At 36.7% G+C, this 24,838-nt stretch overlaps 2 protein-coding genes across 2 annotated transcripts in view; one reads left to right on the top strand and one right to left on the bottom strand.

Moving 5' to 3' along the window:
- Positions 1-18,850, bottom strand: part of LOC139739446 (S-adenosylmethionine-dependent methyltransferase Rv2258c-like) — a 60,959-nt gene extending 42,109 nt beyond the window's left edge. The window contains exon 1 of the mRNA XM_071650057.1: positions 18,355-18,850. Coding sequence (XP_071506158.1) covers positions 18,355-18,566 — 212 coding nt within the window. The 5' untranslated portion in view covers positions 18,567-18,850. The remainder of the gene's footprint in view (positions 1-18,354) is intronic.
- The window catches only part of LOC139739447 (large ribosomal subunit protein eL36-like), a 182,279-nt gene continuing 173,085 nt past the window's right edge, over positions 15,645-24,838 (top strand). Inside the window, exon 1 of the mRNA XM_071650059.1 lies at positions 15,645-15,649. The gene's annotated coding sequence lies outside the window, so the exon portion shown is untranslated. The remainder of the gene's footprint in view (positions 15,650-24,838) is intronic.

The following is a 24,838-nucleotide window of genomic DNA, read 5'->3' as shown; positions in this document are numbered from 1 at the left end:
AAAGATTAGTCTAATCTTGCTTTTCTTTCTTGTACTTAATCATTATTGTTTATAATGATGTGGTTTAGTGACCCATACGTTTGAAGGATCCACGTATTACAAGATTTGCTTTTTTAGTGGATCACTCTTTTTCCATCCCTTTCTGTCAACCTTTCAAAGTAAACATTACTGTTCTTTGTTGTACATATTATATCTTACTTTAGGATTCACATTGCGTTATGTATTTTCTTTTGTCGAACTGACCAAACAAAGTGATAGTGTAAATATATGCATACTTTGCATTTTGTTGTACTCCTTGTTGGATGATGAATGGAAAATAAATGAATTAAATTGAATTAAATGTTTGATCGATTGTAGACAATATCAAAAAACAAACTTTGGATATTAATGTTTTTGTGATATGTTCCTTTATAAGTTTATATCTATGGTATAGGAATTTTATCTAAACTTAAATCTTTTTTACCAAGAAAAATATTGCTTTCTATTTACAATGCTTTAATATTATCTCACCTTAACTATTGCAGTGAAATTTGGGGCAAGACATACAAAGATCATATTGACAAACTGTTTAGATTACAAAAACGTGCGGTACGGCTTGTAACAAAAAGTGATTTTCGAAGTCCGAGTCTACCTCTTTTCATTAAAAATAAAATTATTCCTATATTTGAACTTGTGCAACTTAATGTATTGGTATTCATGTTTAAGTATCATAAAGGGATACTCCCTTCCATTTTTCAAAACATGTTTAGAACAAATTCGTCATTCCATGCATACTCAACCCGTTTTAAAGATAATCTTCGAGTTCCAAGTTGTCGCTTAACAACAAGGTCTCATTCTATTCGATTCACAGGGGCGCATGAATGGAATTTAACTTCTTCTGATCTTAAATCCAGTACTACACTTACTCGTTTCAGAACCCTATTCAAACGTATTACATTTAAAAACAAACTATCATCCTTGACTGAGTAGACTTCAACAGCTGTACTTTTTCTTCTTTCTTTATCTTCGTTTCTTCACCCTCTTACCAATCTCTTGCATTGCATTTTTACTGAGTGTATGCTTGCGTATGTCTATGTGTATATTGTAACGTACTTCTGTATTTTTTAATTTACTACCTATGACAGAAATTTTGATATACTTAATATATGCTTAATTGCATTTTTGTTATTGATTATTTAATTGCTGCAAAGGGGCCTCATAACAAGCACTAGTTGCTTTCAAGGGGTCCCGGCCTTTGAATGTTATGTCTCTTATAATGTGCAATTTTTTATGTTCTATCATACAGTTGCCGAATAAATTGAAATTGAAATTGAAATTGATATCAATAAAATTTGGACTTTGAAATCAGGAGCCTTTTGCTTCGAAGGAAAGTAATGAGATTTCCATGGATAAAAGAAAAATTTTCAAATTCATTATTCTGTACTGTCCTACACATGTTTGAAAGTCTGTTGAACACGAAACGTTGCTTTTAAAACGTCCGTTTATCAGGTGTTTTTTTTTTTTTTTTTTGGGGGGGGGGGGGGAGGGGTGCCATTGAACAGATCTGGAAGGATTAATATTAATAGTGTTAGCATAGGTCCAAAAACCTTATTTTGCTATGCAACCGTTCAAACAACGTGGCGGAAACTTTGCAGCGTTCATGTGGCAAGGAAGCCGGGGAAAGACGAAACATTACCAGCTTGCTCAAAATCCGGCGCTGTCTGAAAGTCTTGAATTTGCGTTCCCTAAAGCCACGACCTCGTTTCAGATTGTTTGATTTACCCAGTTGAATCAGGGCCAATGCCGTGTAACCTCGATACTTCTCGGACGGGGGAAATTAGAGGAAATAGCCGTAAATGAAGACGTCATGCTTCTTCTGATATTTGCAGGTATGTCGGAAAAAGAAACATGTCAGTCTAGGCTTGAGGAGAGGTACCTATATCAGTATATGGAATGGCACACTGTCAGCATATACTATTTCAAAAACACACACACAATCTAACAACTCAAAATAATATGTGTGTGTGGATTTTTCGTGACCACCTTTAATGTTGTTGTTGTTGTTGTTTGTTTGTTGTTTTTTTTTTTTGGGGGGGGGGGGCAGGGACTGGGGAGGCTCATTCTTCTTGTCTACTGTTCTCTTGAATTAAATTCTAAACCTACTTATTGATTCCGATTACTATTTAGTGATATACGCACATACATAAAATCATATAAAATTATGAGATGCTGATACTCTCACCTATACTACATGAATTGCACATCCTGCATAGAATTAAATCTATTATTATTATGTAGTATATGTTTATAAGTATATGCTGCAAGGTGCTTTTTTGTTTTGTTTTGTTTTGTTTGTTCCTCTTCTTATCTATGATGTTAATACTACTTTACTTTGGTATATTGATTATATACCATGATTATGAACCTCGTCATGAATGACTATAATAAAAATTATACCATATAACTGCAAATTACAAAAAAACTCCATGTCGGTGGAAATATATTTAGATTTGGTAAAGGTTTAAACTACGACAAATATTTCCACGTTGTTAGAGCTTTTCATTTTTTTTTTCCAGAAGGATTTTATCATTGCAAATATTTTTGATTTATTTAGTGACTATATACTGACTAGTTTCTATTGATCAATTCTTTCTAACTGTATTGAAACGTTGCGAATATCAATTTGAATCAAATTAAGCTAATATAGAATTCATGCTAAATAAGGTATGTATAAGTTTACCATAATTTTCAAAGAAATTCTGCCATTAAAATTAGATTCATCCGTGAAATAAAAGAAATTATAAAAAACATACAAGATAACTCTTCTTTTGTCTGATTAGAGAAACGGTATAACAGAAATTCTAAGCGTTCATGAAGGAACATAACCTTATCTATTTGGACACTTGAGTGAATATATCACAGCTAAACTAAAAATAAAACTACGTTGATAATATTGGATATACTTGTTATGTAGGCACAGTTACTTTGTGCGAGATTTATGAGTTGTAGTAACAATCAAGTTTTAATATTCAATCTCCAGGTGGTATCAATCAATCAAATCAATCAAAGCTTTTCCATATCAGGAATTCAATTCTATTGTCTCCTTGTAGAGTCAAGTGGGCATTTGCAACTCGATTATAGTTTGTAAATACCGAAGCTTCGTTAATATGAAAAAGACAATTTTCCTTCCCTACGCTTCACTATTCTGAAAATGAAGTAAGTTTCGCTATTCAGAGGGTTCGTTAATCAGAAAAAAGGGTCACTTTTCCGACGGTCCGTAACAGTCCGAAAACGAATTTAGGTTCGTTATTCCGAAGGTTTGTTAGGTAAGCACGTTCTTTTCATTGTCGGACTATCGAACTTCCGGAATAGCGCCACAAATGTTCGGATCAACGAACCCTATTTGATGTTCGGATTACCGAACCATCGGAATAATGAACCTTGCTTCATATTGGGATTAACGGACTTTCGGAACAACGAACCTTATCATATTTTCGGACTAACGAACCTTCGGAATAACGAGCATTACCGGGCAATTCAACGTCCTTTCCAACTGATCCTCAGCTCGAAAACTCAAGAGCAATATATGCCATCTTTCCAAAGGTTGAAACAAATAAAAGTTGCATAGCTCGATAGTTATTTACATATATATATATATATATATATATATATATATATATATATATAATTATATATAGTGCGAGAAGAAGAGCATTCGTGGACCTAGCTAGTGATCAACGTGTGTGTTTATTGCCGGGCTTTCGGTCTTGTTAGGACCTTCATCAGGGCTGTACTGATACAAAAATGACTCACTCGTATGGCTACACTCGTAACAATATAAATCTAACTAGCGTGAGTCTATAATGGCTATGTCATCAATGAATCCGTAGTTATATAACAGAATACAATAATAAAACATAATTAATTTCATATCATTAAATGTATTTCATAAAAGTATAATCATATCAAACTCGTGTTATTAATTGAAATGAGGGTATATAACAAAAACGTCAATTCAATATCTTCATGTTGTATGTTATAATAACATAAGACTATAGTAATAATTATAGAACTACACATTTTCATGTCGTCGACAACAATACAGCATGTGGCAGCACTGAATAAATAATGAAGGAGCTACACTGGTGCTGTACACGGTCGGGACTCCTTCTCGCACTCTCTCTCTCTCTCTCTCTCTCTCTCTCTCTCTATATATATATATATAATAGTTATATATACTTATATATATATATATATATATATATATATATATATAATAAAATCAAGGAATGTTTGTTGGTCGCTCTTGCTTAGTTATTCTAATTGCACTAAATGTATGTTACATAATTGTTCGTAAAAGTATTGGGTACTTTGCTTCGTTTTATTCTCTGAGATTTTATCTTCTTTTTTTTTCACTGTTGAGGTAGAGAGGTGTCGCTTGCACACACTAAAAAATCTCACCATAACGAAGTGTCGGGCTACCACTTTTAAGGAAAGATATGCCTTTATCATATTTATGTGTGGTTGTGTACAATGTTTTATGTATTTTTTTCTCATCCAGGAAAGGGAAAAATAACTCAGGGCTTTGCGCGACCAGGGTTTCGAGACCGTCTTCAAGGCCAAACTCGGTCTATTTTATGGCCAAAGACGGCCAAACTATTTTTGCTATCTTTCCTTTAAATCTTACTTTATCCAATAACAGAAATAGGTATACCCCTACGTGTTAAAGGTTTTGTTTGCCATTGGGAGCAGTGACTTAAATAATGTTCAAGTTATCCCATTTTTCTCACATGTGTAGGTCAGTTGTATCACAAAACATCCTACAATATAAAAATTTCGCAATAAAACTTAAGATATAAGGAGATATCACTATTTTTCTAGATAAACCGTAACTGTATATGGTTTATTCTGGAAACAATTTCATAATAGCTCTTGTTCACATTCTGTATATTTAGCAATGCTTAACATTGATTATACTTATCAATTTTTTTGCGTTGGTTGTTTCTATCCGTAACTCACATTATTTTAGAACTATTTTGAAACACTACGGCTGAATTTTTGTTTCATCTGCAAATGACAAAATATTAATGCCTTAAAGTACATTCATTTTATTGATATGTGGTGTCATAGAAAATCATGCTTTATGCCTCAGTTCAATATCCGATATGTTATACTTAGTTTATTTACGGTTGGCATTTGAAGCCCCTTAACATACTTGTCATTTGTCACATAGTTATCAAGGTTTATAATCATTTCAATGTATTATCAAATTAATTCATTTTCTGATGTTTTACTTTTCTACTTCTTAGTGGCAATATATATTCGACGCGATTTGTCATGCCTGCCAGTTTTTAAAATAATTACCATGGTTTATAGCATCATTTTAATATTTCAACTTATCTATTTCTTTTCTTGTTTCTTTTCGGGCTAACTTATTTCTTTGTCAGACCACAGAAAGATGCGTTGTGATGATGTTGGTGGTCCCAAGAGAGAGAGAGAAAAAAAAGTTTATGTCGAACCTTGATATATATAAATTATATATTCATGCATGCATGCATCATTAAGAGACAGACAGACAGGCAGACAGAAAGACAGACAGACAAATTCAATTAGATTATAAATCCATTTATGAAAAACTACTTGTGAAAAGTTTTGAGAAATATTATGATTAAATCACAGACTTCAATTAATCGGATAAATGTTGACTAGTTCTCAGAAAGCTTTCACAGCACAAACAGATTGATTAGGATACATATTCTAACATTGAATATAAAGGCTTTCGATAATGGCAAGCCAGTACGCAAACTTTGTTTTTTCATTTGAGAGCGACGTACGTCATCCCCAGGTATTACATATTCATATGTCTAATAGAACGGGGACAACAAATTTGGACTGCTTAAATCCAAGCATCAGACGTCTAAGCATGAACGTAAAGATAAAAGACAAACTGATCTCTGGCGACCTACATTATCTGCGTCCGTGTAATTCTTTCCCTTTATTTTCATCCTTCGTCGTCTGGTATCTCATCAATTATTACTCGTTCCTTAATTAAGCCGCATGCACTCAAAGCGCATGTGGATTGTTCAACGATATTCCAGTCTCGTGTTAGGTGTTTCAGACATGCGTCTGCTTCCGAATTTAAGTCTTGACACACGCTATTTTGCAATAAAGCCAACTTTTTTTTTTCTGCAAATGTCACTGCCTACCGTATGGAGGTGAAGAGCATCTATTTTCGGAGTGGGTAGAATTTGATTAAATTTTCAATGCCACGTTAATTTGGGTATTCCGTTGACTGACCGGCAGTTGTATTTCAATCCACACAGAATGCGACGCGATCAAACTACATTCAATGGTGCCGAAACTTTGTGCGGTTTTTCTGTCGTAATTGTTGTGTTCTATGACATCACAGCAGACCACTCGAAACACTCAGCAGGACGGGTCGTAGTGTTACAGTCTTGATGCACTTAGCGAAATGTCAAAGCTTAGACTATAGATGGGTATACCGTCATTAGACGTCAAGGACAGAATACAATTAAGTAAGTTTCAGTGTCATGGTGATTTGAATATTGAGGTGCCTGACCATGAGATGCTTATCGATAAAGGCAGACCCATGCCACCAACTTATATCACAGAGAACATTCTCCTCTTTGATTTTAAGTTATCGACGTCCTAAAGCATCATAAAAATGGCTAAAAGTATAAGAAATAGCGTGTTCTTTAGAGTATCTTTGTTTCGAATTCCTTCCCTATGAGTCTGTAGATTACATTGAACCTCTTTTTCCCCTTTCTTTTCTTTTAATTCTTTTGTCCTTTCCACCACTCTCACGATTTGATTTGATCACTTACATTGATTCCCGTTTAGGGCCTATTCATCCTAAAAGGACGTGTTGCACTATTGGACCTTGTACAAAAGTGACATTGGGACAGTCATTGCCAGTAATTCATTACTTTTATTGTCACTGCGGGTTATATAGACCTCATCTTTCAAATCTCAAAACTGTTTAAAATAAGCTGCCATTGAACATTATGGTTCGAAAATTAATTAAAGCAAAAATCTTTGTAAATTGAATTTAACACATGGTACAATAAGTGAATATTCCGTTCAATAGTCTTATTTTTTTTATTTATTTATCTATTTTTTTTTTGGGGGGGGGGGGGTAATAACACAAAATACCAATATTGATATAGTAGAAAATTATTAATTTAAAAGAAATCATTGAATGAAATGCCAGTTCTTTTCAAAATATCTAAGGTAAGAAGAACAATATTAACATTACGTCAACATCAGCCAAATAATACTCCAAGATATCGTGTTATAGATTTTTTTTTTTGTAATGCATACAACAATCTTCGTCAAAAATATCGAAGTCCGCTTTTCAAGGAGAGATTCACTTTGATAAGTTCACGCGCATGACTTGCAGATGATACATTCGAAAGGACTGAATGTTATCACAACTGCAAATTACATATGCAAGGCTATACATTCACTAAGTATGGTTGCTTCATATTGCTTTGGAATTGCCGAGAAGCTAAACAAGTAGATCGGTAATTGTTGCAAGTTACATCAATGGTGACTGAAGTGAATGCACTAATAATTGGGGGAACAAATAAAGCTGGTAGAAAGTTGGGCATATTGTTGCATTTGGATACAAATAATTGTATATTTTAACTTATAATTAGGTTGGAAAATATTAGGTTTTATATTTTCCGGCAATAGATTTCAAGGTATTTTATTGTTAACATGTTAGATATGTCGAAAGAATTTTGATGATAAATTTCAGTTTAACACATTATATGTGGTAGGAATATTTTGCAAACAGTTTTATGCACCAATAAACAATGTAGTCTTGAGCAAACATATTATTTCCAAAGAGAAACAAAGGCTCCTCTAAACCTCCACAAGGTTATAAAGATGGATGCTGCTTAAATAATCTTTCGAGCATAGAAAAGATAGACAGTTACAGACATACAGACGGAGAGACAGACAGAGAGAGATATGTGTACATAACTTGCTGTGTGATAGACACTGCAAGCACGCTAATCAAAGTACACATCTTTAAGTATATCTGTATGCCTGGCATGCGCGCTGTAATCCTTGTTTCATCCTTACGATACGCCCGCCTTGCACTTGAACGGTCATGTCAGCGTAAACATCCTATCAAGCGCTTCTTGTTCTTCTACGGGAGGAGGGGTTGGGGGATCGTTTTCCATTTTTTTTTCTCTCTCTCCGCGAGCGGCTTTCTCAGACCAGTGCTGGTTGGATGATACTGTGATGACAAGAATGGGGTGAGGAGTGAGAGGTGGTGAAAGTCAGAGGAGAATGAGAAGTATGTCATACACGCTGTTGTCTTCTGCCAGGGAGGAGGGCAGCGCACCACCCGTGAGGAACCCACCCATCGGTTCCTATACCCGCCGAGGCGAACAATGTCTCCTCGCCACGGATGACGAAATGGTTTCATTCACTTTGCATTTTGAAGGCTATGCAGCAGCAATCGAATCATTTCGTCGATGAGCTGCTGCGCAGACGGCCGTGGCAGAGCGATCAATGGAATTACAGTAATTGCGCTTCATGGTCAACGAACTGCGAAATGTTCATATACGATATGCTTTAATCGTTACTAAATCAATCGCTTAATAGTACCTTAATATTTTTGCCATTGAAACACAGATTAACCATGTAGATGATAGGTACCTAGGATATGAACTGGTGTCTTTCGAATCCTGAGGTTGCGTTTGATATCCATAAGGAAACTTTTACAGCCATTTCTGGATACTCCATCAAAGGACACAGCGTCGCCTGCGGCAAAAACGCAAGTAATGAACGTAACATACCTCTCCCTATTCAAGTGAATTCCAATAAACGATGTAGGCCTAAGTTCAAACAAACAGAGAGACTGAAATCAAACGACCAGAAAGTATCATTTCAAATCCGACACGGAGTAAGACAGTTACGCAAATGTTTATTTGTTTTATTTTTGTTTTATCATTTGCAAGTTTTGACGCAAAAAGTGACATTAGTTTGTCACAACACGATATGCAAATTAGATACTATGATGTCATCGCTTCATTATCATTTTCATTGTAGAGCTGTAATGAAATATCAATGGTGACTATTCAGGGGAAGCTGGGTTTGGTTTGCTAAACTGATCATAATTTTTGGTTTTTCAGCCAATGGAAAAGGTGATGCGATGACGTCAATAATGCTATCTATATTATTTTGCACAGAGTGAGGATGCGAATGAAATCACTGTTACTTACCTAGCGTGCCCAGCACAACTTAAAAAAAAAATAAAATAAAATGACCTACCAATCAAAATTAGAAAGAAACCATCACGGTCGAGTTTTCGTAAAGCTCCCGGAGAAGTTTTACCTAGAAGTTAATGTGTTAATGAGATGTCATTAGTATACATTTACCATATAAGTGTAAATACTTAATGTTCTCCTTTCATTAGATGTATACTTTGTCTATGACATATATGATTGTATTACAGATAATTTTCAGTATGTTTATTGCATAATGAATTGAACATTTAATTTTGTGCACTAGAATATCTTTCTGACAACTACGTCATAGTAACACATTACTGAACAGTAACAAATTAGGAAACAAAGTATGCATTTGTTCCAAGTTTACCGTGCACTGCCGGCAACCAGGGATAGCCTGGTGGTTGTGTCGCTACCCGGAAAGCGGTAGCCTATAGATGACAGGTTCGATTCCCGCTGTTTTTTTTTATTATTATTTTCCCGACATGTTTGATAAAAATGTAGATCAGCAGTTGCGATCTTAGGAATTTCATTTGTACAGAGGGATACAAATTGAAGAAAACTCATACCTCAATCTTACCTCAGCTGAAAGGGACTGTACAGTTCTGGTTGAGGTGGGGACTTAGCTTTTAACGTTTTGCGAGTTATTCAGAAACCACTATGAGATGTCAAAGAGCATGCAATTCTAAGAGGTATCAAAAGTTTATTTGATGAAAATCGGCTTTTGAATGGCTAAGATATCCAAAAACAAGGTGAAACAAAGAGATCCCAATAAAAGGCGTGGCCTGTCGCCTTTTATTATTATCACTTTTTTGGATATCTCAGCCATTTGAAAACCAATTTTCATCAAATAAACGTTGAATCCTTCTTAAAATTACATGCTTTTTCATATTTCATGAGAGGTTTCTCATTATCTCACTTAGGAATGTTATAAACCAAAAACCAAAGAGAAATGTGGATTGAGTGAAAGCAGCAACATTAGTAGAACACATCAGTGAAAGTTTGAGGAAAATCGGAAAATCGATGCAAAAGTTATGAATTTTTTAAGTTTTGGTGTTGGAACCGCTGGATGAGGAGACTACTAGAGATTATGGCGTCATGTATGGACAACAATATAAAGAAAACATAAAGGGAATTCCACAAAAATTCATTTTTCATGAAAATTACACATTCCATCAACTTGATACTGACATTTAAGGGTAGCAATTATTCCCCCTGCTTTCTGAAAGCGTTTAGTTGAGTGCTCTTTCATTATGCGAGAAAAAGTGAATTTTTATGGAATTCCCTTTTCATTTTCTTTATATTGTTGTCCACACATGACATCATAACCTCTAGTAGTCTCCTCATCCAGCGGTTCCAACACCAAAACTTTAGAAATTCATAACTTTTGCATCGATTGTCTGATTTTCCTCAAACTTTCTCTGATGTGTTCTACTAATGTTGCTGCTTTCACTCAATCCACATTTCTCTTTAGGTTTGTATCTGCGCAAGTTTCAAGGGGCCAGACTTGACTTGCATTCATGTTATATTCTGGTTTCTAATAGTGAACATGCTGAATAAGACTGTAAACGTGTACAATGATTATCATTGCATTGGATGATAAATCATGTCATTCACTCATACTTGAAAACAACTGAAACATCAAACTTATAGCTTCAATATACTTTCTTATGGCTTGCAGTGAAAGTTTTATTTACTTAATCTTAGGTAATTCTTTGCAATCGTTATTGCGTATTTGCACAAGATTCAGAGGAAAAATATCATGCAAAGACTTTGAGTGTTACAGTATATGTCAATTTCAATATCTCCTCAAACTGTTCTCACTTCGAAAATTATTTTTAGATGATATCAGTTCGTAAGTATCGATTACATAACTATACGTCAAGATACTACGACTGAAAATTGATAAAAATATTGCTGATTATTATATGGAAACTGTAAATGCACGAGTAAATTCATGCTTTCATTCGAACTTTATTCGCTTCTCTAGCTTTGTTGATGTATTTGGCACACACACATGCAAGATCATAGGAGTGAAGGAGGACATACACAGACGGTTTATGAATGTGTGTGTGTGTGTGTGTGTGTGTGTGTGTGTATGTGTGTGTGCGTTAATGTGTTGGTGTTAATTTATCTATTTGACCAGTACGAAAAGAACTGAATAGGGGTATAACGCCCCTTGTGTCTGCTAATTCGTCTTTTCAGTCAGAAATATTCTTTTGTTTGTTTGTTTGTTTTTTTGTTACTGGAAAGAAATCGTGGAGAAAATAATTCTTTACGAATTTGCTGTTGTATGCCGTTTGGGAAGGAATTCGCTGATAATTTCATCTCTCAAAAATTCAACGGTCGATCAGGTACTCAGACGTTTTAATTCCCAAAGTTAAAATCAAATTTCTTAAAATGGTCGAAGACACATGAACCATTCATTTTTTTTTTCGAGGCTTAGGCATGTCCTTTTTCGGTTCCAGCAGTGGGACTATTTGGGTTCCCTTTGAATATTTTATTCATTCAGACAATAAGAAATGAAGAAATCATAAAATCATGTACTAGTTGAAAGTGCGTTTAAATACATCACATAAGTGTATGTGTTATACTGCGCTCCTCGTGGAAGGTTTCAAGTGTGTTTTTCAAGTGTTCTCAATAATCGTTCACTTAGCAAAATGAAAGACATTTCTGTTATTTCCCTTTGAAAAGGTGACAAAGTATTGGTAACACATTTTGCTAAATACTTCGGAAATAACGTTGCGAATCGCGCGCGCCTTCAAATTCCCGTAACCTTCGTTGAAACTCCGTTGGCAGTTGCGCATTACTCGTTCCAGCCGATACATTAACTCGCAAATCTCTTGCACGTGTTTTTGTTCAAACACTGAAAAGCGAGATCTGTTTACCGGTGTAAACACGGCGTATTAAATAAAAGAACGTGTGAAGTGCGTATGGTTACGATTACATCCAGTCCAACAATTTGCGAAGATCAGCTGAAGAAAGTTTGTTTCAGTTCGTAACTTAAAGGGATAGTATAGTATTGGTGGAGATGAGGATTGGGCTGTTAACTTTTTGCTAGATATCAAGAAACCACTTACAAAATAATACAGAGCATACCATTCCAAGAGGAATTCAAAGTTTATTTGATGAAAATCGGTTTTCGAATGGCTGAGTCATCCAAAAATAAAGTAAAACAGGGCAATCCTAATAAAAGGTGGGTCCCACCTTTTATTAGGATTGCTCTGATTTGGATATCTCAGCCAATCCAATTCAAAAACAATTTTCATCAGATACACGTTGAATCCCTTTTGGAATTACGAGCTCTTTCATATTTCATAAGAGGTTTTCCATTATCTAAACACAAAAATGTTTGAAACCTGAAGTTAGGTCTCAATCAAAACTGTAGATCCCTTTAAGGTCTTCTCAACTGTATATAGGTACACAGGAAAAAGAACTTTATACTCTCAACTTTAACCATTCCCGCTATATCGTGCGGTCGTTTTGCCTCTGTAAACCCAGAATGCCTGTCCTATCTTTTTTCACAAAAATGGAAAATGCAATAAGTTATAACAACTGTCAGCTGTAACTTGCATCGTCACAGTAAGGACAGTGTGCCTTCACCTTTCTTTGAAAGAGAGAGGGGGCACTCCGGACAGATCTAAGGCCTTCCGTGTTTCCGGATTCTCATCCTTGAGCAACACCTAGTTTTTCAGAGAATCTGAAATTGACGTGCGTCCAACCCGGAGCTTTACTTCAAGGATTTACAGGGAATTTGATTACGCTGCTTTATGTCTATCCAACAGTACGTTCCCGAGCACATCAGTCCGTGAATAATAACATGTGAAAAGAAAAAAAGAAAATAAGTCGAGTCGATGTACAAATTCTACGGAATATCATCTTGTGCCTGTCTGGACTCAAACGTAGTTTTAAAAACGAACTCCAGTAAACGCTGTCATAATAGGCCCACAGACAGACACAGACAGACACACAGACAGACAGACAGACACACACACACACACACACATATACATATATATATATATATATATATATATATATATATATATACATATATATATATATATATATATACTAGTATATATATATATATATAATATATATATGTACATATATATCTATGTATATAATATGTCACTCTGTCTCTCTGCATTAGCTGGTTGTGATGCAGGCAAGATTTGTCAGGAAACAAACAAACAAAGTATGGTTCATCAAAATAAGATCACGTGGTGAGAAACCGACAAGCAAAGCTTGGCCGACCCCGTTTTTGTATGGTGTTCGCAATGGTTTTTTGTTTGTTTGCTTGTTTGAAAAAAGAAAAAAATTATTTCGATTCCATCATCCGTAATCGATTACAAACTGAACATTCTGTTATCGTGTACTGTATGCGTCCGATGTAATCGATAGTAGCAAGTTAGAATTGTTTAGTGACAGGAATGACCATATTAAACGCAGTGGACGCTACAAGAAGCTTTAATGACACCATGTTTGACATAGTTTACGAAGTTTCATGCCATTGAACCGACGACGACTGAGTAAGAAACGAGACTCGGCTCGTCAGTTTAGCCCAGCGGATTGACAGTCATAAGATACAGGGACGAGCTTCAACGTCTGATAGCTTTCCCATATCTACGACATTTTGGCCTCGCCGTAATTCATGTGGATGTAATTCTGCAGCACGACAATGTGCGCCCCCACAAAGTTGGGTGATAAACACATTCCCCCCGAGTTAGGGGGGAATCGCCAGGACTGTTGGCGGGCCAGCTGCCGAGAGTTCAACCCCCCTGAAAAGAACCATGTCGATGTGCTAGTCGCTGAAACGTAAGCAGAACCACCATGTAGGAAGACCTACACCAAAGGTCTCCGCCGAAGAACGGAATCGCACCATTCATTCCACTGTAACTGCGCATACTTCGTCAAACTTTTTTGAAAACTTTTTTTCTTCGGCGGAATAACTTTAATATCCCTTCGCGTACACAGATATTTGTTTTTAAAAAAATGATCATATTTATGGAACCACTACGCCGAAATCACTCTATAAAGGCAGATGAATGCAATTCAATATAAACACAGTGTTTTTGGCAAGCTTCCAACCTGGATGTTGGCCTATGAATTGTTATGGAGAAATTCTATGAAACCAATAACGGTTGAGATGACAATGTATGGGAGAATGAACGACTTTTAAATGTAGAGATTAAAACACATCCACCGAACACCTCGGTAAGAAAGAACTGTAGTAGATCAGGCAGTAACTCCAAATTTAGTCTTGAGACGTTACTATGACATTATTATACCAATATGATGCCACTTCAAAGACATATTAAGGTGTCAGATGCATATGTTCAAGGTGTATAAAGACAGGTAACCTAACAAACAGATGCCACCAGAAAGGAGGTACGTTACTAATCTACATGATGGATTTTTTTGTGTGTGTGCGAGATACCCTTGCGACAGCAATTTTTCGAACTGTTAAACTTGAGCTTCTCTTTGAAATCTTATTCTATAATCAAGAATACAGAGTATGACATGAGGAATTGCTGGTTGCTGCGTCGGGTGAGTCCTTATAAAACTTTCATGGCCTACTCATCTTTTGTCGCAGCATAACCTTTCTTGTGAAATTTTGCGCAGAAGTTGTGTCTACAATGCAAATTATGAGTCCAACTTCTCCTTGTCATTACTTGTAGGACTAAGTATGTTATAAAATGTGAAAGAAGACATCATCAGTATAGAACGAGCGAGTGCCAACATCGCAATATACGAAAACACACTTTTTCTTATCAAGCATCCAACTTTTGATAAATTCTTGTAGAATTTTATCTTTTCAAGAGTGCCATGATGTCTTGTACAACGAAATTTATATCTATGTACCATTATAAAGTAGCTTCGAAACTTTTGCTATCATTTTCTGCTACCCATTTCTATACAGTGTTGATATCCCGTACCCGTATGATTTGTTCTTTAGAATAACATAAGTCATAAAATGAAGACGCCGAAGTATCCAACCTTCAAAGCCATGCATGCATCACTGACACGAAGGTACTTTGTTGACATCACACGCAGTGGAAGGTGATGTTTTCATGACATTAACCGCTCAAGCAGTGCGATCTCCCGGGTCTATGGGACGAACAAAAGTCGAAGATAGCATCTTCAACCGTAACCAGTCACCAGCGTGAGACAGAGGCGGAGAGATGAGGCTTCAGAGTCAACCAAAATATCAAAATGACTTCAATTTCAGACTGTCATCATTTGTCAAAAAAAAAAAATCAATATCGGTACAATTTATCTGCGATGGGCAGGCACATGCTTTGTGCTTCGATTCACACTGGCGAATTGTTGTTTTACTTTTTTTTTAACTTATTTAATTGGACGTATGGTATCTTGGCTTGCACACCGGTGCTTCATATTCATATTTGGTCCACCTTCACACGATAATAACTTTATTGAATTATCAATAAAGTCATATCATGGCCTTTTTTCAAATCCTTCAGCTTGCTAATAACAGTTGATCCAAGTTCCTCCAGCAGGAGCGGAAAAAAATTAAACTACATTTGGTTTTCTGCCAAAATGGTACTGATCACCCTTAAAATCCAAGGAAAGCTGTTCTCGTACATGTACCACATCGGAATATCAACGCGGACAACTCGTATCACTTTGAGAATGTGGATGTGTGTTGTCCCAGCCCAGCAGATCCGCAGACTATACGATTAAATTTGCCTCGAAACGAACCAGTCATTGCCTACACACAGTGTTCAGATACATTTCTTTACCTCCTGTTTAAAATGTTACCAAACTGCAACAACTGATCTTTGGGTCCCTCTAAGAACAATTACCAAGAATATGGTATTATACGCACATATTAACATAATTACATTGAGTGAGCAGATATATGTTTGCAATGGTGAATGAAAATGTATATAATGTGTGTATATCATTATATTGCACTGTGACAAACAATCTCGTTTCCGTCTTTACCCTCTTTTAGGTGCATCCCGTATGAGCAAATAACATGCTAACAATCCCCACCCTTCTCTTTCGACATAGTGTATAAAATGTACGAATATTACGAGGCAAACATGGGGGACTTTCTTCGGCTTTTCTTATGTGCACTATTAAGAGTGACTCCCACGGCCGATTTGACACTGTAGCCACGTAGAAAGAGTACCATTTGAGGCCTCTAGAAATGAACCCAAATCAAGTGATGCGTTTACCGACAGCCAGGCAGTCATAATGCTCCAGATATTGGATTTCTTGTAAAGTTTTTGCCAGTATTGGTTTGTTTGTTTTTTACTTTAAATACGTTTGGATTTCGAAAGTGACAGATGTCATGTTGATGTGGCTTCGCTTTTTGAGGGTAGTTCTGATATATTTTCTCCCACTTAATGTAGCCAGCTTGTGAAAAAAAAAACCGCAAGTGATTTCTTTCGCGAAATCATCCAAGCACTTATTCTCTCTTTCAATAATTTGTGTGATTATTTCGTTGATTCCAGTCTTCAGTGTTCATGAATATCGATTGGCGTACGTAATGGCAGCAACTTGAAAATAATGTAAAGGGCAGAAATGACCTTGGGAATCTGATGTTATCATGTTTGGGGGTTTTCATCCCTCCACAATGGTATCTCCGGAATCTTTATACGGGTAGCACCTGCTGCTATTATAATCATTATTCGGATTTTAAGTGATGATACGCTGATATTTGGCTATTGTAATCATCGCATCAGTTTGACTCTCTGAGTTCACACAGATCTGAGTTCCTCGCCAGCACACGTCCATTCCTTTGTTTTTCGTGACTAAACAGTGGATGCATTATTATCAGAAACTTTTTCCTATATTCTCTTTAAGATCTTCAAAATAACCATCATAACCTCAGATGTCTCTAAATTATATTGAATGAACATCCGACGTTATCACCACATGGTATTAGGACTATGATTTATCCCAATTTGTACTCACCTTCTACATCATGCCGCTACTCACTAGCACACCAACTGTCGTAATGTGCATAACCATTCCACTTAAAGGACAAGTTCACCTTCATGAACATAAGGATTGAGAGAATGCAACAATATTAGTAGAACACATCAGTGAAGGTTTGAGGAAAATTGGACAATCGATGCAAAAGTCATGAATTTTTAAAATTTTGTGTTGGAACCGCTGGACGAGGAGACTACTACAGCTTGTGAGTCATATGCGTACAACAGTATAAAGAAAATGTAAAAGAAAATTCAACATATTTTCACTTTTTTCGCATAATAAAAGAGCACTTGGCTTGCCTCTTTCTAAAGGCAGGGGGAATAATATTACCCATAACATTTGTCGGTAACGAGTCAGGGGAATGTGTACTTTTTTCAAAAGATGGAATTTTGTGAAATTCTCTTTATATTTTCCTTATATTGTTGTACGCATGTGACAGCTAAGTTATTCATACACTGCAGTTGTCTTCTCATCCAGCGGTTACTGCACAAAACCTTCAAAAATTCATAACTTTTGAACGGATTGTCTGATTTTCCTCAAACTTTCAATGGTGTGTTCTACTAATGTTGCTGCATTCACTCAAACCATATGTCTATGAAGGTGAACTTGTCCTTTAAAGACGAAGATGAAGGAGTAATACATGTACCTACTTTTCTCTTCGAGTGATTACAAGGTTCCATGTCTAAACTTTTGCAGGATTTGCTCTAACTAACAAGCTGTGCTACTGGGGACTTGAACAAAACAAAAGAAACGATCACCCGTATTCTGACGACAAAGAGGCATGTGGTACGTTAACTTCCCATGGTGTTTTATAATCCTTTTGAACAAATTACTGCAAATATCTTGATCTGGAAAACCAATCAGGGATCACATCAAATTCCATAGCATTTTTCTGAGGCAGAGAAAACACATTTTGTGGGCCTAAAATCTTTATGATTCAGTTAGATTTATGGCCTATCTAGAGAGAAACACGCCAGTAGGAGATAAAGACTTTGTTCTTATGTTAAATTGTTTCTAGGTTAAGTCAGTTACGGAGTCATGGATTCGATACATTTTTGAAGATGTAGACAGAGTTGGTGTGACACACAAAACAAAATTCTTAAAAAAAACTGAAGTCCGCTCAACGAAAGGAGCGACTTACCGTTCTTTCATGCCTGCGCTCTCGGCGAGCTGGTGGCTGGTAATAGGCTCTGACTGGCTGGCGAGCACGTTGAAAAGACCCGTTTCGCAGCCCAAACTCAGTGCCAAACTGACCGTGGCAGCACCAACTGTCTTCATCATCCTATCTGCGAACTCCCTGGGCGATTCCTCACTCCCGCCCTCCGCTTTCCGCATCCGAATCTCCCCGTCCATGTTCGTCCTCCGTTGATTTTTCCTCTTTATCTCTTCGCAACAAAAATAACAAAAATGATTTCGAACAAACCTCGATAAGACCTACTGAAATTCGACCAGTCTTCCAAAACGAAATATTTTCGTTAGTCTTCGCTGTGGGGATGCCACTGATGAAATCAGAGAAAGCCAGTAGTCAAAATAATGTCTGCCAAGAAATGACTTCTCATCTGAGTGATCACGTTCCTAGTCAACGACCTTCACTCGAGATCAATGAAACGCTCACAATCAGGCGATAATGTCGCCAGATGTCGTCCCGTCAGGAGCTCAGAAGACAATTAACGTTTCGGCGCGGGGCAGCATTTGCTCGACTGATTTGATGCTGTACACGGACGTATATATATATAAGTACTATATGTTATGCCCATCGAGAACCTCTGCATAACACATCGCTCGTGTGCGCACGCCCAGGTTTGTCCGCCATGAAGATCGCTCACTACCTGTCTACCGTTGATTTTTTTTTCCAGCCGGCAATATATCAGGATCTACGAGAAAGAGATTGCGGGCGGACGATAACTCTTCGCTCATGTTTCAAACTTACGTTCTGTCGTGATTATCAAATTGTACCCATTCTTTTTTTTTTCTCCCAACGTAGTTTTCTGAATAGGGCTGTTTCTCATACGAAAAAGAGCAACGGTAAGGTTTCATTGACCGATCGCGCGTCGTCGTTTTGACCGATGGTATTATTTATGTAGCCATTTGTGCAAACGAAATGCACTGTTATCCTTGTAACCATCACTGGAAGCTTTCATGGTAATAAAGTGTTACTCGACAAACAAAACTACACAAATTTGCAAAGTTTTTGAAATATTAATGATGATTTATAAGCCTCATCCATCACTTTTTCTCTAAAAGAATACTCTCCACATTAATGACGGATGGAAACGGTATAGAATCAAAGAAGAAACACATGCAAAAGGGTGATCCACACAGCAGTACTTTGGAGTGACTTTCAGTTGACTCTACAGCGAATCTGAGAAATGAAACTTGTCGACATCGGAGCCAAACTATTTCAATAACAATACTGCTATATCACAGGTTGCTCTAAAATTTTCATTTCGCCGGTATCGGTAAATCCAGAATTCGAAGTCAGGCCAACAGACGGACCTCGGGGTGAACATCTATAAGGAAATAGTCACAATATCTGCGATATGGATTACAGATATTCGCCTCTCTCCTTTTGACGTCCGTCACTTTATTCACTTCGCGTCAGCCGTGTCAGTGGGTCTCTGGTAGGATGATTACTTCAATGGGGCTATTTCGAGGCCTGTTGAAAACTTGGACCTGTGTCCAATTTAACCCCCAAATCTTCTGCAGGCCAGCAGCTTGGCCCAGGTAACAACAATGATTTTTTTTCTTTTTAAATAGCCAAACATGATTGACTGTAATTCCTATACAGTATACGTCCATGACCAGTGGGAGATTCTCTAGAGAACGAAGGTATGTAGATAAAAGTATCACAAACATGCTACATGATTCTACCATGTCACAGAGTGCCTGCATTCAGTGTTGGCACACAGAATGAAACCCTTTTAAACAAATGTAGATCTTACTATCACGCCAGAAGTAAGTCATCCCTTCCATTAATTGATGTGTTGCTTGAATGATTTATGACATAAATACTGAGCTAAAATTTCGTTTTCTTACTTTGTTGTCGTATTTTTTTTTTATAGATCTGTCTCGATTCTACTGGAATCCTTCGGAAAAATGACTATCCGCTTGATAGAAACAATTTCTTAATCCACTTTAAAATCTACAGAATCGTTTGGGCGTACAGGCGATACCAATAATGAGTTCCAAATCACTACAGTGCAAAATCAAGATTTATACCAATTATGAATAAACAGTAAAAAGTGTACACAGCATTTGTCGAGTAATATGCATTCCATGTTACCTAAATAAACATAACTATAAAGAACTATACAAGTACATGCTTAAGAAATGATTAAATCCTATTTAAGTTTGTTTGCTGTCTTCTTTACATTGGATTCTTACATTGGATTTTCTAGAGACGAAAGAAATATCATTTGCTTAATTTTATTGATACCTAAGACTAAGAGTTTAGGAAAAAAGTAGAAAATATAAACTACATACCTTAAATTATAATAAAGAAATAAACAATTCAGATGAAAAAACTAAGTATTTCAACAATAGATACGACACTTTTTGGTTGCATTGCTCGTAAATATTATTCATAAAAATTGATTACCTTCAGCGCTGTAGTTTTTCGTTTTCTGTTTTTAAAATTACATTACTCACAGCAAGTAACATCGTGTCAACAATCGAAACTTAAATACCACATTTAACAATGTCATGAGAGGCATGGTTGATTTCATGGTTGGAATTTATAGTTTCTTTGTCACGAACAGCAAAAAAGCAACTTCTTAAATACTCTTGATGTTGCCTGGCCCAGTATAACCATTGGAATATCAAGTGAAATCTGCATGAGAGACTCAAATACTATACCGCATCTATTTTAGTTTTTTCAAGTGATCAGACGTCCTCTACAGCATTTCGGTAAACTGTGATTTTTGTACGTGAATGAATTTAGATAAAGACTATAATACTTCGTGGGCATTTAGCAGTTTACATAATTACCAATACATCTGTGTAGTTTAACAATATTCAAGCTCTCTTAGCCGGTTTTATGAATCATCAATCCGTATTCATGATTTCACGGACACCGGAAAAAAAAAAAAAACAATATAGTGTGTATGAACTATTCAGTGAGTATGCTTAGAAAGTTCTATATGTGTAAATGCGATAGAAAAGATAAAGTACGCTGTGGTATGGAAGACCGTAAAGAACGATAAAGTGGCGCATATTCATTGTATGAAATTTCCGAATTGAGAATAATTATGTTACGTTTTTATTGCCACCAAAATCCTGACTGTTATCAAAACACTATACAATAAAAGTTTTAGAAGCAATTTGCTTGTTATAACTGCTTGTTTCTCTCTGTTTTATTTCATTTCAGTGAAGATAAAAGATACTTCTTAACAGTTTTTATCTTCAATATTCAAATCAGCAAGTGGACGATGTCATACTCTCACAAATTCTTATTCATTTTATATACAGAAATGACAAAAATCTCATATTTTAGCTGTATCAATATAAAACTTGTCTTAAAACCACCCAAAATGAAAAAGAACAAATGTTAAATCTGATATATCTTAGTATTGGAACATGCTTATCTTGTATTAGCTAAAAATAACAATTTTTCCCGAATTTCATATGTAACATACATGAAAAATTGTGAGGGTATGACTTCAGCAACTTGCTCATTTGAATGTTCGTAAGGAGTGGTGAAGAAATGTTCTAAAAAATGTGAAACTTCAAAATGTCATACGTCCCATACTTCTTATCCGATTTTTGTACCGTTCTGTAGGGAGTATTATTTTCTCTTCCTTTTGAAGTTTATCTATTTTTGGGGTGGATTTCTTTTTTAAGGAAGAAAATGTCGACTAGCCTTTACACACATCAAGCACTAGTAATATCACACGCAGAGATAATTTGTTGAATGCTTAAACTGCCTTGAAAAAAAAAAGCTGATAAAATCGAGATTAATCATTTCAACAAAATTCAAATATAGCGCTATGTTTACTTTCTAACTTGAATAGAATATACGCTGTGATCATGGGAATATGTATGTATTCTATTTATGCGGTAGGAAAAAGCCGATAGTTAGCCATAGGTTACATCAAGACAAATCAATTGATTTACTACAATAGGGAATGTTTCACACGTGTGAAGACGACTCTGTACTTTCACTTTGTTCCAGACATGAAACCTACCTCGAAGACAGGGTGCAGAGACGTTCCACGTGTTATCCTTGTTGCTTCTCGGGGTCACTGACATGATGGAAATAACCGTTCAGCAGAGAGCAGTTACGCAAAATGGCTTTCCGTGATGTGGATCGATCAAGATACTTTACAGAATGACTTTTGCATAGGTTCTCTTAAATCTTGTTGTCAATTATCTGCAGACATTTGAAATGGTTGAGTTCTTCGTGAGTAGCTTTTTGTCAATCGAAGAAAGTGATGTACTAATTTTGTAGAAGATTTAAGTTGACTTGACACAATAGACAAATAAAGTCAAGAATGTGCCTATAACCCTAAATAAGCAACAAAGAAAACACAGAAATCAACATGTTAAGAAAATCTACATGCAAATGTCCATTCAGTATATGCAGCAGTACAATATTTGCGTCTTAGAACAAGACGCCTGCACGTTGAAAATTTGACATATTAGTGGCTAATTCCCCCGTTGAATTGGCGGGAAGTGGGTTCTTGTGCCCATTTCCACTGCAACAATAGCTTGCCTTGCTTCACAGCAAACAAAAGTCATCTACCGAAAACAGTTGTATCGTATGACTAATGAAGTGGGTTGGTTTTCAAGTTCGAAACAAGCAGCCGGTCTATATTCCACCAGTCACGGTATTAACCTGGCACAACTGTGGGGGCCCAATGTTAATGACTTTGGTTGACTTTTACCCTTGAAATACGGATTTGGTAGCCATGAATCGCGATAGGTGGTGGCGCTGGCTGCCTATCCGTCCATACAGCTGCGTAAAACATCACAGAATGTGTCCAACGGCGTCTTAAAAACACCGCCAGGGTTCGCCGGGAGATTACTTTCCAGTGCGAAAACAAAATTTTCAAGTTTTCATCTTCGCCGATTTTAGCTTGAGCTAGGACCGTGTATATACGTGTTTTGAATTCTTAACGCAGCGCAGTGATACGGTGGCATTATGCGGATATGATGGCTGATGTAAACAAATTAGCGTCAAGGAGTCTACAAGTTTTGTCAGAGCGACCTTTCGATGGTTAAGATTTGGGTATATGTAGTAGCGCGTCGTCGGGTTACCCTTGAGCGCAAAACCAGACAGACAGTTGAATGGCCTTCGCGATGGCATAGCCTTCGTGACCTGAAGGCAAAGGTGTTGCTGCTCCGGAGACTTTCTGAACATCTTCTCTAAAAAGAGAGATAGATAATGTTGAATAAGTAATCCATTCACAAGGAATTGTCAGACATGTTATCTCAAATTAGTCTTGTCAACCCCCATATCGTCTTGCAAGTGTATACCCACGAGGCTCTTTTTTTTACAGTGTTCTTCACCCCGGGGTTCAAAAACCTTCTCTGCAACCCTGTTTGTTCTCCACACCAACGTTTGAGTGCTTTTGGCGGATGGTGAATAATAATGATAAATTGTGGGTTTTTTTTTTTTTTTTTTTTTTTTTGCCAGGTATTCATAAGATTGCAGCCTGCGTTTTCGAGCCACCCAGATCTTCTTGTATCATTGTTCTGGTTTAATTGCTATTGTAGTGGTACGTTGTCCTGTTGGCTCACCTGTCCAATGGTTCTAAAATGCACAGAAGCTTCAGTATTTAGGGGTCTCGATTTTGGATGAAGCCATGTAGATATCAGTCCACGTAGGTTTGAAAGATCCAAGCCACAGATTTCCAAATTATCGATGACGAGAAAACAACGAAGTAGTAATGTCGTCTGGTCTTCAGACTTGTCTTCTTTATGTTTGCTTTTGTATCATGATTAGGGGGTTTCTTTACTTTTACCACATTACCAGCAGACGGCGACCGAACAACCAGACAACAGACATTGCTTCATTTTTTTTTTTCGGGTGGCGGGAAAGTGTCGGTGGGCTTGTATAATCAGTCACCAGCGAATGGGATCCGGTCTCCGTCCAGGCAGCGAACTGAAGGTTGACCCTGTTCGTATTGTCGCCCACCGTAAGTGCCCTGATTGTCGGGGAGGAGCAATAGCACTATAACGAGAAACCCGAGTTGAAGTTCAATGCCATATGACTGCACGCGCGTTTAGCCTCGTCCGGAAGACACGAGTTGAATTCTTGGATCTCGTACACCCACATACGAGTACACGTTTGTTCTTGCCCAAACTGCGCGCGTTGGGCTCCGATGACTTCTTGTGTGTGTGTTTTCCCCCTTTGAGACATTAGCGAGCGCTGTAATAAGCTAACGACTAGACTACCATTGGTTGAAATGAAACTACCATTGGTTGAAATGAAAGAATAAGACTTTTGGCATATTTGAAGTCTTCAATACAACTAAATTATACATCTTTTCTATGACAATGATCAAAGAGCAAAAATTTAGCCTTCTTAAAAATTTCTTTGTGTGTGTGTGTGTGTGTGTTTGTGTGTGTATTTATAATGGCAGCGCATTTATTTCACGATGTGGAGTTGGTACCTATACGACTGT

The sequence above is a fragment of the Diadema antillarum genome, unplaced genomic scaffold (assembly GCF_040938485.1).
Source record: "Diadema antillarum isolate AM-2024a unplaced genomic scaffold, OU_Dant_1.0 seq00000798_RagTag, whole genome shotgun sequence".
Classification (NCBI taxonomy): Eukaryota; Metazoa; Echinodermata; class Echinoidea; order Diadematoida; family Diadematidae; genus Diadema; species Diadema antillarum.
Note: the sequence above shows the minus strand (reverse complement) of the source record. Positions and strands in the feature narration are given on the sequence as shown.